Source organism: Vespa velutina, chromosome 1, assembly GCF_912470025.1.
Source record: "Vespa velutina chromosome 1, iVesVel2.1, whole genome shotgun sequence".
Lineage (NCBI taxonomy): Eukaryota > Metazoa > Arthropoda > Insecta > Hymenoptera > Vespidae > Vespa > Vespa velutina.
The window spans coordinates 3,302,384-3,318,574 of NC_062188.1; the positions used below are offsets into that span (position 1 = coordinate 3,302,384).

A 16,191-nucleotide genomic window follows, 5' to 3' on the forward strand; every position below is an offset into this window, starting at 1 on the left:
TATATATATATATTCGTTCTTTCTCAAGAGCGTCCATCAATTTTTCGATTCTCTTCACCCTTGCTATCATTCAGAAAACGTGATAACGCGTAATAAGAGAGGAAGAGGGACAGACAGAGAGAGAGAGAGAGAGAGAGAGAGAGAGAGAGGGAATATGTAATTTCTCTCTCTCTCTCTCTCACTCTGTCTTTCTTTCTCTTCCCTCTCTCATTCTCTCTTTCTATCTTTCGCGTTGCCTATCACGAAGGATATCCTTACGTTCAATCGCATAAAATAAAGAAGAAAATAGAAGGGAGAAAAAATTTGTGAGGCTAAAGGGCCAAAGAAAGTTATTTGGAAATACGAGCGAGAGAAATAGAGAAAGAGAAGGAGAGAGAAAGAAAAGAAAAAAAACAAAGATAAAGAGAGAAACAGAGAGAGAGAGAGAGAGAGAGAGAGAGAGGGGGGGGAACATTTTTGTAAGGGTGTCGTCGTTGCTACTGTTACTGTTGCTACTTTTGCTACTGCTACATGTGTATGTGTAAGCGTCGTACGAAAAAGATGAGAGCCGTCACGACACAACGATGATGATGATGACGACGACGACGGTGAAGGTTATTTTTATATGTACATATAACGAAATATCGAATGTACGTCACGTTTCTCGTGTAAGTAAACGTTTGGATGAATGTCCATGTTTTATCTTTATCTACAACTCTCTCTCTCTCTCTCTCTCTCTCTCTCTCTCTCTCTCTCTCTCTCTCTCTCTCTCTCTCTCTCTCTCTCTCTCTCTCTCATACACATACACACATTTACTCTATGAGTGCCGATTTCATATAGCAAGAGAAAGAAATAAAATTATATTACATATATTTTGTCAAATCGATTATAAATTTTTCATATCTTTCCGTAGTTTTGTTTTTTCTTCTTTTTTTTTTTTTTTAACTTTCATTTCGTCATCTTTATGTATACCATGCACGTAACTACGTAGATCAAACGACTAATGAAAAAGGCAAAGAAAAAAGTATTTCGTTCATTTGAAATATTAATAACATGATAATACATCGAAAGATTATAATAATGATCTGGTGATTATGAAAATGATCTAAGTCGCATATATATTTATATATATATATATATATATATATATATATTTTTTTTTTTTTTTTTTTATCATCAAATATATATTTCGATGGATTTGAATTATTATATGTATTTAAATATTATTTTTCTATGTATAATATATATATATGTGTGTATGTGTATGTGTATATATATATATATATATATATAAAATGACGAGCGCAGAGAAAAAGAAAAGTAAGTATTATATATTTACTCTTGAAAAATAATATTTTTTTTTTCATGTTTTTTAAATAATATTAAAAATAACGCGTATGACATATAAAAAAAAAAAAAAAAAAAAAAAAATATTAACGTCTTTTGATATCTCTAATAAAAACTTACAATTGAGATAATCACTTTCATATTAATCATCGGCTCGATTAATATATAAATATATACGCACACATACATACGTACACACTTATATACATACAAAAAATACATATATAGATATTTATGTCGAATTAAAATTGTTTAGACAATATATTGAGGTTACCTTTGGAGATATCATCTTAAGAGTGTCTCTCAATCGTGATAGAACAAATAATTTTAATAATTGTTTACAACTTATGAAATCGGCTTATACGATTTGTTAACTGTAATGCGTACTTATTCGTTTGTTGATCCCTTTCTTTGTCCTTGTCTGTATACGTTCCTCGCTTGGAAGCGATGACTGATTGCGTCGATAGATCCGTTTTATTTGTTATATATACATATATATATTAACACAAAACATATATGGCAATATATATACTCATATATATATATATATATTATATAGCTTTATAAATATTACCATATATATGTATTAATATATATATGTATATATACGTGTATGTATGTATATATATATATATTGTAATATATATATATATGTACACATATATGGAACCCAATCAATGTACTTTAATGTTTTGTACATATATATGTACGTAACGTCCATGTGTCGTCTCCTTCGTCTAAAATCTCTCATTGTTGTCCTCTGTAAATAACATGCGTAATTGTTTTCTTTTTTTAATAGCAACGCTAGATAAAAGCTTCGAATGTTGAAATCGTGATTTGCGTTTTCGACGTTTCCCTTATTTCTTTCTCTCTCTCTCTCTCTCTCTCCCTCTCTCTTTCTCTATTTTTTTCATTCACAATTATTCTTTTTTACTATTACGTTGAACGCTTTTTTCCACGAGTCGCGTTCGTTCTATTTTGTCGTTCCGAGGTCATTTTAAACATTCGAGACTTACCAACGTGGTCGAACAAATATATATATATATATATATATATATGTACATAGATAGGTATGCACGTGCGCTAACGTATGTATGTACATATGTAAAATAAAATACTAACGTATTTACATATGTACGTTTGTATCTACATTGCATGCATACGTTTCATCACGTTCTCTCATCACAAACGTACATACGTATCTAACGTATGTATGTAGCTATTTATATTTACGATTTCTTTTACAATTATTTATTATTGATACTCGATTACGAACGAAGGAACTCATATTATTAATTTTTTCTATTCTTTTCTTTTTTTTTGCCTTCCTTTTTCTTTTCCTTTTTTTTCTCCTTTTTTTTTTTTTTTTTTTTTTTTTTTACATACGTACTATATATCGTATGATATATGAAGAAAAAGATAACCTAACTTAATAATTCACTCGCGAATACATTTTTTGCGGATGTTATACAAAAAAAAAGAAAAAAAAAAAAAGGTACGAGAATTTATAATTATAAATTATATAAATATATATATATATATTTACGTGTGTGTGTGTGTGTGTGTGTGTATTCATACGTATAAATGCATATACGTATGCATACGTATGTATGTATATGTACGTGTACACGGATTATACGCGTGTGCATTAAAATTTGGATATTCGTCGTCGTCGTACGAAACGAAACGCATCCAAAATGCAAACGCATGGTATTTTATTTTAAGTAAGTCGTATAAAAATTTCTTACATTGCTAATAAAAATATATAATACATTTAAATAAAGAAAAATAATTCTTTATATTTATGCATCGAGTATAACGGAGAACGTACAAATTACCTGCCGATAGAATAAAGCTTGATTAATAGCTTGGAGTATAACAATTTGTTCTACAGTGTTATTATGTATGCACCTGTACGTGGCTAACAAGAAGACTCTTAGAGTTTTTGTGCGGGCTGTTTAAAAATAGGTTCCGAATTAATTAGTTACTCCTTTCTTTTTCTTCTGATTTTTTTTTTTTCTTTTTTTTTTTTTTTTTTTTTTTAAATCATTCGTAAATAAGTTTCGTAAATTCGTATCGTCGTTTTCGATATCTTTAATTTCATTCGTCAATAAATCACTACGAAAATTTTAATCGATCAAATTAAATGAATACGACATATTGTTTATTTTATATATATATATATATATATATATATATGTGTGTGTGTATATATATATATATATATATTTATTTTTTCTTTTCTTTTTCATCTTACACATTCATTGACCTTGCTTCTTATTGTCCATCCGTTTGTCCTTCTTGTGTCCCTTGTGTACGAATGTCTGTAAAGATTTCTTGTACATATTTACGTAGTATTCTACTCTTTGTATATTCGAAGATCTCTACGAACGGCGACGTTCAAAAAATATGACTAGACTACAGATTTGCAGCCTCGTGGTACAAATAGATTTAGTCTCGTGTCTTATTTAGAGCTACGACACTCCGTGCAGAGAGGCCATAAGTTTCTTTCGTTCCATTTCCGTCGGCATGTGCGCAGGAAGTCTCGCCAGCATGTGATTAGTTTTTCTCCGCCTTAAGTGCCACATGGGATGCTCTTTATAATATAAAGGGCATTAGTAACGCAGGTAAGAAAATAAATAGGATCGTATACGTGCCGGTATATCTATGTTATACCTATATATAAATCTATTCAAGCCTATTTTCTTATTATCTTTGTGCCATCGTTATCATAAAATTATACGCGTATAATTAATATATATATATAGGTATGTGTAGGTACATATATAAATTATACTATATATACTATATATATATACATTATATATATATATATATATATTTATATATATAAAAGTATATTATGTATATATATATATATATATATATGTATGTATGTATGTATATAATATAATATTGGGTAAGAATAAAACGTTCATTTAAGCTATATATTCATTATCACCCATAATGTCCTGAAAAATCTTTATATAAAGAATGAAAGTGATTATAAATTAAAATTAATATGAGATATTTAAGAATAATTACAGATGGAATGTAATATACATATATTTGACATGGAATGAACATTATAATCACTAATCATAAATAGACAGGCAAAATTTGATTATATTACAATAAACGTCGAATTTTAATGTACTTTTGCAAATTTCATAAAATGCTGTGGAGTAAATATATATTAAACGTAATACGATATATATATATATATATATATATATATATATATATATATATATATATATCGAATCTATGCATAAAGATAATTTTAAAGACGTATACACAAAGATTGAAACCTTTTTGTTAAAAGGTAATTAATTTGATATTACAAAAGTAAATGATGACAAGATTTTCTTCAATTGTACATGTCATATGTCACAGATATAATTCAAAGTCCACTCTCGCTGCACTATAAAATTGATTTTGTTGACCTGTTCTTCTTACCCATGCACCTTTCTTAAAATAACCTTCCTTTGCCCATGCATGCATTTGTTCAGACGTATGTGGACCATGTACTTCGGCGCCTTCTTCTTGCGACCATTTTAATTCCCATGTTACATCCTCTACCTGATTCTCATTTTTTGTATTTTCTAATTTCGTGTCTTCCAATTGTTTATCTATTTGAAATATAGCACAAATATATGTAATAATGATAATCGCAAAATTTGTTATAAAATTGTATAAATATCAATTTACCATTGTCCGTGTTCTTTTCATCTAATTTCGCTTTCTCTTTTACATCAAAGTCATCGGAATACATGTCTAAATCTGCCTCCTTTTTAGAAGGATGAGAGTGTTTCCCACGATCTTCAACCTATGACAATAAATTATGTAAAATGATATAATTTCAATATGTTACGTAAAATATCTTACCTTTTTATTTATTTGTTCATAACTTTCTTGATATATGTCCATGTTGCCAGTACGTGTTAATAGCTCGTTTGCTAATTCTGTTAGCTTAGTTATTTGTGCAGAATTCTGATCATCCGTTTGTAAACTTTTTCCTTCCTTTTTCCTCTTCCACCTTTCGGCATTTGTTAATCTCTTTTTACCTTTGCCTAAAGATAAAATAAATATAAATCAATAAACACACACATATATATATATATATATATATATATATATATATATATCATATATATGATTAATCTATTACAAAGAAGAATTGTATTTTATGAAATAATAAAATTTACCAAGTCTACATAATGCTTTAGATACTGTTTCTCCAGGTTGTAGATAATCTAATATTTGTTTATACAGATGAACTGGATCAAATGTAATGTCTGCTCCATCATCATCATCATCATCGCTATCGCTATCGGCCAATCCATGAGATTTCTCTTTGAATTTTTTTGTTATATTTGATCCAGATCTAGGTTTTACCTATAAACATTTATGAAGCTTTATAAAACAGAAAAAAAGAAAAACCTTAACCAACCTGAACCCAATCTATGTTGTCCAACCAATTATCTCGTATTTGTTTTTCTTTTTTCCATAAGTAATGACCTTCTTTATCAAAATGTCCTTCCTCTAATTCTTCTTTCATATTAAATGCGGTAAAACCTACGTTCACTTCTGGACCAGTAGGACCATCTTCGACACCTATGAATATTTTCAATCGTTTGTAAACGTTACTTCTTTGACTTTTCAAAAGATCTTTATAAATTTTATATATAAATCTTAAGATAACGATATAAAAGTTTAATACCTTCAAATTCATTTTCATCCATCACATTATAAGTATCCTCATTGGTTTCCTGATCCTCTTCATCCGAATCCAAAGAATTTTGGACTGGTTGCCTTTCATTTACTGCAGCTTCCATTTCTTCGAACGTACGTTTCAACATCTTCGATGGATTCTTATTATCTGTAAGAAAAGAAAAAAAAAAAGAAAATAAAAATTTAAAAAAAAATAAATAAATAAATAAAGAAATAAAAATAAAAATTCAGACATATCTATTACACATTCAGAAATTGTCGATGACAATAAATATTAAAAGGTCACAATATTAAATATTTCAAGTAAGATACAAAGATTTCACTGAATTATTTAATTTATCTCACTCTCACTTACAACTTATCAATAAAAATTTCACTTATATCCGATTAATATACGTTATCTATAAAGAATTCATTTATATACATGATTTCTTTCTTTGATAATTTAAATAGAATAAAAATATTTATGCGTATTTAACGAAAAAATATTACAGAGGTTAGTACCTCTCTTCGATGGAGTTGATAAAGTTGGTAACGAAATAAAAATTGTTTCTTTTTTTTTTTTTTGTAAATCAATGGTACCAACAGGCAATGCCATAAGGGAAAGAAATTTATTGTAGGTTTGAAAAGTTGTTGCCTTTATTGACGCGACTTAAGCGCCATCTGACCGAGTAGATGGACAATTAAAATTGTAGGCGATCTTTTACATTTTAGATTAAATTTTAGGGACCCTAGAGGTCGCCATTGAATACTAAGAGATAGTAGGTACTATCACAGATTATTACTTGAATGATGGCAATCTAAGAATACCGACATACACGGCGTAATGTTCGACGGATTGTTTTCGCGTCCTCATACGAGCACGATTCTTGAGACAATCGTGCGAGGTTACAGTTACGGTCGACGATGATTCAACTAGCCGGTTTGTTTTACGGTTCGCGACGCGCCATCCTGCTTGAAATTCAGTAATCGTTTTCCGAATGTTTTCATCGTTAGCAACTTAAATTTTACCACGGGGATAAGCGAAATAATATCGGCGATATATAATAATGGCAGCCCATAAGACAGGCGGACAGAGTACACGTAAGAAGATACAGGTATGTATATTGTCTATCCTATCACTCTTTTCATTTAGCTATATATTTAAAAATTCTTTATTATTTTTCGTACGTTTTTTACTCTTATTCATTTTATCTTATTTCATGGAACATCAGGTTTATGACAATACTTCGTCGGTTTTGATTACTTTTTTATTTTCTTTTTTATTTTATTTTTTTTTTCTTTTTTTTTCTTTTTTTTTTTTCTTTTTTTTTTCAAGATATGAGGAAACAATTTTATTCTAAATTTTCGTTAGTATCTAACGAAACATTGATTTTAAAGCATCATACGTCTTTTCTTAGTATATATCTATATATATGTATATATATATATATATATATATATATAATGATATATGTATGTATATATATATATATATATATATAAATATATTTCTTCAAACGACAATGTATGTATATATTAGATGTGATACACACGATACGTGTAAAGGTCAGCTACCTGTCGAGTTATTTTTTTGTTTCATTTATTTTATTATTACTTTTGAAACCTTCGAAGTTGTTAGAACAAATTTTATAATCGATCTGATTATAGGCGACGAAACATTCTGAACGATATGAATAAAATTGAAGTAATAAATCTTTTATTAATCCTAATGTTTATATCAAATGTTGACAACATTGTTTACAGTAGAACCATAACATACCTTGGTTCAATTATCAAATTATAATACAACGATCGCCATATTGCTTGTTTGGATGAAATATAAACGCACGGATTTTAAACGGCCAAAATATGGACGTTTATTTTCATTATTATAATTTTACGTTTCTACAATAATAAATAATATAATTAAATATTATGATGTAATCGTTTTATCCTATTAACCTATTAACATAATTATCAAGTTTTCAATGTATAATTGTTTTGTTAATATTATCATATTAAAATATTAGATATATATATATATATATATATATATATATATATATATATATATTGTATATCAAGTAAAAGTCATAAGTATGAGTTTAATAAAAATGTTTTATTTTGTATTAATATTTGATAAAGGTATCCATGGTTATAAGGGATGAAGTAGAAAGAAGGCACAGAGCTGGCGTTAATTCTTTACAATATGATCCAATTTTACATAGACTTTATTCTGCTGGCAGAGATAGCATTATAAGAATATGGAATTGTAAGAACATAAATGAACCTTATATACAGTCTATGGAACATCATACAGATTGGGTCAATGATATTGTCTTATGTTGTAGCGGAAAAACTCGTATGTATTTTATTTTCTATTGATATATTCATATATCGTTTATAGAATATATATATTATGAATATATATATATATATATATTGATTCAAAATGAATTTTTTTTTTTTTTTTTCTTTTTTTATAGTTATATCTGCTAGCTCTGATACCACTGTCAAGGTTTGGAACGCTCATAAAGGATTTTGCATGTCAACATTAAGGACTCATAGGGATTATGTAAAAGCATTGGCATATGCTAAAGACAGAGAATTAGTAGCTAGTGCAGGCTTAGACAAAACAATCTACCTCTGGGATGTAAATACGCTCACAGCTCTCACTGCGAGTAATAATACAGTGACGAGTAAGTGCGTTTAACAAATTATATATATTAATACAGAGCCTGCTTAAAATATAGTAATGTTGTAGCATCAACTTTGTCTGGCAGCAAGGATTCGATATATAGCCTTGCTATGAATGTTACCGGAACAGCTATAGTAAGTGGAAGTACAGAAAAAGTTCTTAGAGTATGGGATCCAAGGTGTTGTACAAAACTTATGAAACTGCGTGGACATACAGACAATATTAAAGCTTTAGTGCTAAATAGAGATGGCACAAAATGTTTATCAGCAAGTTCAGATGGCACAATTAAATTATGGTCACTCGGAGAACAAAGATGTTTACAAACTTATAGAGTACATAACGAAGGTGTTTGGGCATTATTGGTAATTATAATTTTATTTCTTTTAAATGGCTATTTATGAGTAAATATTTCTACAATTGCTACAATTGTTTTTTTTTTTTTTCCCTTAGGCTACAGATACTTTTAGTCATGTAATATCAGGTGGTAGAGATAAGAGAGTTGTAATGACTGAATTAAGTCATCCTGATAAATCTGTTGTTATATGCGAAGAAAAAGAACCCATACTCAAAATGGCTATGACCCCTGATCAATCTAGTATTTGGGTTGCAACTAGTGAATCTACCATTAATAATTGGGTAATTAAAGTTTATTAAATTTATATAATCTAATAAAATAATTACATTATTGTTAATAGATAATAAGTAATTAACAAAGGAAATTATTTAATTATATTAGTCTATAAGCCAAAGAGATTGGCAAGATATTGGAGATTATTGTGATTCTACTGGAGGAATGGCAGGAAATGTTGGTGTACCATTAAATACTGAACCGAGCCAGAGGATATTAGGAGCTCCTGCAATACGACATTGTCATATCTTAAATGATAGGAGATACGTTCTAACAAAAGATACAGATGAAAATGTAGCATTATATGACGTATTAAAAGCCTGTAAAGTCGAAGATTTAGGTCATGTAGATTTTGAACAGGAAATAAAAAAGAGAAATAAAATGGTTTATGTTCCAAATTGGTTTAATGTTGATCTCAAGACTGGGGTTTGTATTATTATTTATTTAGACAAGTATATATATATATATATATATATATATATATATATATATATATATATGTATTGACTTGGCCGTCAAAAAAAGATATGAACAATTTTGAAAAATTTTTTTTTATAGATGTTGAGCATCCATTTAGGACAAGATGAAAATGATTGTTTTTCTGCATGGGTTTCTGCTAAAGAAGCTGGTCTAACAGATAATAAGGGTCAAGATCAAAAAGGTATTTTTTTTTTTTTTTTCTTTTTTTTTTTTTTTTTACAATATAGTATATCATTGTATAAAAATTATATTATTAAAATTCTTTATAGTAAATTATGGAAGTCTACTTTTACAAGCACTCCTTGAACACTGGTGGCGACCAATGAATGCAGATGATGATAATGAGGGAAATGGTAATGATGGAAATGGTTCAACGCATGACAATGGTAGAAATTTGTATTTTTCTGTACCTGGTCATACACCTGTAATTTTCAGGTATGTCAAATTATTAAATACATTTAATTTTCCATTGAAAATTAATAATATACTTATAAATTAATTATAAATTTTTAGTGAAGTTGGTGGTAGAACAATGTGTAGGTTACTAGTTCGAGATGCTGCAGGTGAAACAGAAAGTGTATTATTGAATGATACAGTACCATTATGGGTATCTAATATCGTAGCAAATAAAAATCTTCCACAATTCATCAAAATACCTTTTTATTTAACTCCACATGCAAGTTCTGGAGTGAAAAGTCTGAAAAAGTAATGTAAATTTTCTATGTGAAATTACATTGATATATATAAAGAGAGAGAGAGAGAGAGAAATATATCACTAATACATTCATATTCCTTATCTTTTTTTTTTTTTTAAAGGGATCGTTTAATTGCAAATGATTTTATACAAATTCGAAAAGTGGCAGAACATATTTTTGATAAAGCACTTTGTGCAGGGAGTGATTCTGGTTTAGTAACTGGCGTTGGTAATTCCGTATCTGGTGGTTCTCCAGCAGGAGATAGAGCAAATACAGATTCTAATGCAGATTCCTCTTCATTAGCTGAGGAAAAAGTTGAAATTTTATGTAATGATCAAGTTCTAGATCCATCTATGGACTTAAGGACTGTAAGTTGGAAATACAAAATATTAAATGAAAATTTTAATCCTTAGAATTTCGTTTTTAAAATGTCTTGATATTATTGCAGGTTAGACATTTCATTTGGAAAAGTTCAGCAGATTTAACACTTCATTATCGTCCTGTCAAATAGTTAATGCTGAATACATCAAATTATGGATCCCTGAAGTGTGCCTGGTTTTGTACTGTGGTTAAGTTAGTGACACTGATAATTCTCTATTACAAAATTAAAAAAAAAAAAAGAAAAGTTTAATTTTGATTAATATAAAATAATATATTTTTACAGAATAATGGAAAATACATGGGCTACTTGTAGAGTGCAAAATCACATACCAACTTCACTTTATGAAATATTTAGCCTGTTTTCAATGGATGCTTCATAAAGCAATGAAAACAGAGGCACCTATGGAGTACATAAGATTGAATAAGTTTATAGGCAATAACACGTGGAAGTATTAACAGAAATTGTTGATTTTATATATATATATATATGTATATGTATATGTATATATATATATATATATATATATATATATATATATATATATATATAATTGGTCTATATCCTGTGGCTGAACTTATTCTTGTGAACAGGAAATGTAAAATTTGGTTGCAAATCATTTGCTTTTGAAATAGTATGCTTTTTGTACCTGGATATATTTATTAGAGAGTAAAATGCTTGTCAGAGTCAGCCAGTTAGTGTCTTCCCATTTGAAGTGTATCACTATAACATAATAGCAAAAGCACAGTGGAGATCAAGTGCATGGCCCAGGAAATCACTGCTTACTATTGTTCCCTGATAATGATTTTAATACTAAATAAATTTAGTATCACTTTTTAGTAAAATTTAATATAATCGTTAATAAATATAAGAGAAGAGTAATATTTTATTTGAAAAACCTTTAGTAAAATTTTTAGGTATTTATTAAAGGTATACAGAAAAAAAAGAAAGAAAGAAAGAAAAAAGAAAAATAAGAAAAGAAAAAAAATTACAAGAGCATGACAATTGTACTCCACACCTGCCTTCATATCTTACGAAATGATTAACATAGTAAGAAAAAAAAAAAGGAAATGTCAATTTACCTTTAATCAAATTATATTTGAACAGCCAAATCATACCAGTTCAATATTTCCTATGTGTAATATGGGAAGTGAACGAACTTATCTGTCTTCAAGATTTCAAGATCAAACTCTGTCTTATATGGGACTTCCAGTTTTAATTAAATTATTAATAATAATAATCTGGCTCTCCTAAAGTGTATACATAATATCATCTATATTACATACATGTTTGTTAATTAAGGGATACAAATGTTACAACAGAATTTGATCTTGTGGGGACTACTGTAACTATTAAAATATATATATATATATATATCTATATATATATATATATATATATAGATATAAACATTAAGGTACTACAATATAAACGAACTTCTCTTCACGAAAAAAAAGATTTTGCACGTATAACAAGAATTGTGCTATTATAATCGAATTGGTTACTTAATATAAAAATATAGCCAAGTGTATATAAAATTTGAAAGATGGGAGTAACTTCATTATGGTAGAGTATAATTTTATGCTGCTACTAAATTATCACTTGAATAGCAAGAAATGCAGTTTAATAGCGGAATAATTTTTTTTCGTGTAGAGTCGATAAAGCAAATTAGAGAAATAACTATCGCGCGCGAGAGAGAGAGAGAGAGAGAGAGAGAGAGAGAGAGAGGAGAGGGTATATATGTACATTCCTAGTTATATTTAACCTGTTTTTATCTTTATATGTCAGCAATATGTATACAAGTACATTTCTTACATAGACCTATATCTTCAATTTTATTGACACGTTATTCTTTTTAATTAGAGATTGTTCATATTATCGCATTATTATCACATCATGCAGAAAAAAATTCAGATGTACCTAAAAAAAAAAAAAAAGAAAACTAGCAGATAAGTAGTAGGAGATATATATTTCAGTGATGAACTGTTACACTGCTTCTCTTTAAAACAACATATCTTTGGTGGATTTGCAATATGTTATATATTTAGATTATGTATCAGTTTTGCATTTATTAGTACATAATTTCAAAATGTATCACCTGAAAGCTTGGTTTCAGGATATATTTATGTACATGACATTACAAGTAAGATCATTTAGTTCATTTATTGTTAAAGGCTGTCATCGTTTAAAAAAAAAAAAGAAAAAAAGAAAAAAAAGAGAACAAAAAAGAAATTAATAATTTATCACAGTTTATCAAATTTACATTAAATAAGGGGTTTGAGAAGAATAGAAATATGCATGCAAACCATTAGCAAAAGAATCATATATATATATATATATGATTTAATTAAATATATATAATTAAATGTAAGTACAAGAACATTTACATAGGGTGAAATAAGATATTTCCATAATTGCCAGTTTAATACACTTGCTTCTTGAGAATTTGATTTTATTTAAGATTTTCTCTCTCTTACTCAGGGTGCCACTTCATTCAGTATACATATCTTAATGCCTAAGATCATTAAGAACTAATATCACTTGATCGTTAAAATAGCATTGAAAGATCCTTTTATTTGTAATTTCTTTTTACTTATGAATAATCCTTTCCTATCTTTTCTATTTTCAATAAACAAACATAATGTTTTATTATCAGAATTAAGTATGTTCTAATATTATTAGATAAATTCTTTTAAGTTGCAAAACATACTTTGTGTCTCTCAGGAACTTATACCTTATAACCATTGATTTATTTTATATACATAAAAAATATCGCGAGATCTTGAATGATAATATCGAATTATAATTTTTCTATACATTTCTATCTTAACACACATACACACACACACACACACACATACTCACACACAGGAGGATAATATAATTAAATGTTCATTGTCATAAAATCAAAATCGAAATTTGTAATTGTATATTATAGAAAGTAATGCAAACCCACCAGATATGGAAAGTTGTGACTGCGTTGTTTAAAGAAAACAAAAAGAAAGAAAAAAAATTACAATTTAATAGTATGTTAATATTCACAAAAAAAAACAACAAAAAAAAAATTAAGCATTTATTAATTATTTTTATATTTTATTACTATCATATTATTTGTTTACAATCATGTATGTGGTAATAGTTAAGATATATATGCTTTCATTCTAATATTACACTTATATATAGATTGAATATAATAATAATTTATTAAAATTTTGAATTTTAGATTAATTTGTTTTGTGTTTAAGTGTATTTTATGGATTAATATTTTCTAATGCATTTTTCATGTTTTTGATATTTTATTTATTTTGTTTTCCTCACTTCATTGTATTCTTAAACATTTTTTTGCGATCAGTTAACACAATGCAAGTATTTTAGAATGAAGTTACTGTGTAGAAAAAATGTTATATATATATATATATATATGTATATGTATATACACACATACGTATGCATACATACATATATGTATATATATATATATATATATATTTCATCTATGAAAAAACTATTATATATTAGTAAGCCTTCCTGATTAAAAAAAAAAAAAAAAAAGAAAAAAAAAAGAAAAAAAATGGGAAAAAAAGAAAAGAAAAAAAAATGTATATTGTTTATTCATTCAAGGATACAGTAGTAAAATGAGATATCAAAACTCCACTAATTGCAGTTCGAAAATATATGCATGGCTTAAAATCAAATTGATTGAGCCCTCGCATCACACTGTGTGCATAGTTTTTAAAAATAGTTGGTAATGTTTATTATTTATAAAGAGAATGGTTATATAAAATAGTGCCAAATTTTATACTGAAAGCAGTGTTCCTTACAGATGCACAGATTCTTTTGCAAGATACAGAATCAGAGTGTATTTACTCTTTCTATGTATATGATCATTCTGAAATGAAAAACATTTAAATTCAGATATGCATGGTAGAAAGGGATGCTGTATAAAAATTATGAAAATGTATAATTATGGAAAAATTACGATTATGTTTTTTTTCTTCCTTTTTCTTCTTTTTTCTTCAAACTACAAATGATACTGCCTCATTTAAAAAATTAGACAATGTTCATATCCAAATGTCACACATTGTATGCATCATCATTTATTATTATTATTATTATTATTATTATTATATTATTATTAACATCATCATAATTAACAATAGTAAATGAAACTAATGACGAAATGTACTTGCAATGATTAAATTGTACAGTATTAAAGATAATTGATAATATTTAATTGTAAATTATATGATGAGACAGTATTGATCTTGTGCTTACAGAGGTTGTTATATTTTTGTCCATTTATCATATACTCTGTAATAATCGCGAAAATCATCCATAGAAACTTATTTTGAAATAGTATTAATATGAGATTAACGAGAATGATATGTGAATAATTTCATATACTGTGAAAGAAATAATGTTGATTTCTTCATAGGTATTGCCTACTTTGTATTAACGTGATATCACTTCGGCGTATATGTACACCATTATTAAAAAAAAAAATTAATATTTAAAATAAAACATATAATTTAATACAGAATAAGATGTTTACGTAATTTCGCATGTATTTTATGTTACAATTTACACACATTACATATTACACCGCGTGAAAGAACGAGGAAACTTTCTCTTCGGTAAATACTTAATTTCATTCATAAAGAATAAAAATTTTCCGGAATTAAATTCGTTGTATATCTCGCCGCTGAAGAATGGTTATTATATTATTCAAGAAATAAAAATACATAATGATAAAAGTTTCATACATAAATATTGATAATTATCATTGGAAAAAATAACTCTGTAACAATTTATTGATCTTCCTTTTGAATTAATTGAATTAATTACATATTATACATATGAAATAAAAATAATCGTAGATACGATCTCGCTTTATTATCTAATTATTATCACTTATTATTTACAATAATTATAATAATGAAATAATGATAAAAAATGGCTTAGAAAGTTAAAATGTTATAAAAATATTAGTTCTTTTTTTCTTTTTCGTTTTTAGAAACGAGGAAGATCATTTAATGATAATAATAATATGCAATGGATATTTTCTTTTGTTTGGTGTTTACACGATCATAGCCGACGCGCGATATCAAAGAAATCATTTAAAATTTTTATTTGCGAATGCAAAGCAAAAACAAAGAAAGAAAGAAAGAAAAAAAAAGAGAAATGCGCACGCTAGAGAGAAAGGGGGAGAGAAAGAGAGAGAGAGAGAGAGAGAGAGAGAGAGAGAGAGAGAGAGATACGAGTGTTACTC

At 27.4% G+C, this 16,191-nt stretch overlaps 2 protein-coding genes across 5 annotated transcripts; one reads left to right on the forward strand and one right to left on the reverse strand.

Moving 5' to 3' along the window:
- The first annotated feature begins 2,699 nt into the window (after window positions 1-2,699).
- Window positions 2,700-14,900, forward strand: LOC124946883 (WD repeat-containing protein 48). Of its 2 annotated transcripts, XM_047488261.1 has the most exons (13): window positions 2,700-3,050; window positions 3,799-3,953; window positions 8,188-8,404; window positions 8,529-8,741; window positions 8,807-9,102; window positions 9,191-9,376; window positions 9,477-9,794; window positions 9,927-10,029; window positions 10,118-10,283; window positions 10,362-10,553; window positions 10,665-10,911; window positions 10,992-11,116; window positions 11,208-14,900. In XM_047488261.1, the coding sequence occupies exons 3-12, from the start codon at window positions 8,194-8,196 to the stop codon at window positions 11,052-11,054; spliced, it is 1,995 nt and encodes a 664-aa protein (XP_047344217.1). In that variant the 5' UTR covers window positions 2,700-3,050; window positions 3,799-3,953; window positions 8,188-8,193; the 3' UTR covers window positions 11,055-11,116; window positions 11,208-14,900. The 2 variants fall into 2 exon arrangements, with proteins under 2 accessions (XP_047344217.1, XP_047344206.1); XM_047488250.1 differs by lacking the exons at window positions 2,700-3,050; window positions 3,799-3,953 and adding an exon at window positions 6,624-7,157.
- Window positions 4,569-6,667, reverse strand: LOC124946889 (CD2 antigen cytoplasmic tail-binding protein 2 homolog). Of its 3 annotated transcripts, none has more exons than XM_047488275.1 (7): window positions 6,565-6,667; window positions 6,050-6,208; window positions 5,780-5,943; window positions 5,535-5,724; window positions 5,215-5,399; window positions 5,038-5,155; window positions 4,569-4,958 (listed from the first exon to the last, which is right to left on the reverse strand). In XM_047488275.1, the coding sequence occupies exons 1-7, from the start codon at window positions 6,656-6,658 to the stop codon at window positions 4,717-4,719; spliced, it is 1,152 nt and encodes a 383-aa protein (XP_047344231.1). In that variant the 5' UTR covers window positions 6,659-6,667; the 3' UTR covers window positions 4,569-4,716. The 3 variants fall into 3 exon arrangements, with proteins under 3 accessions (XP_047344231.1, XP_047344249.1, XP_047344240.1); XM_047488293.1 differs by having other exon boundaries at window positions 6,416-6,591; XM_047488284.1 differs by having other exon boundaries at window positions 6,305-6,591.
- Window positions 14,901-16,191: the final 1,291 nt, after the last annotated feature.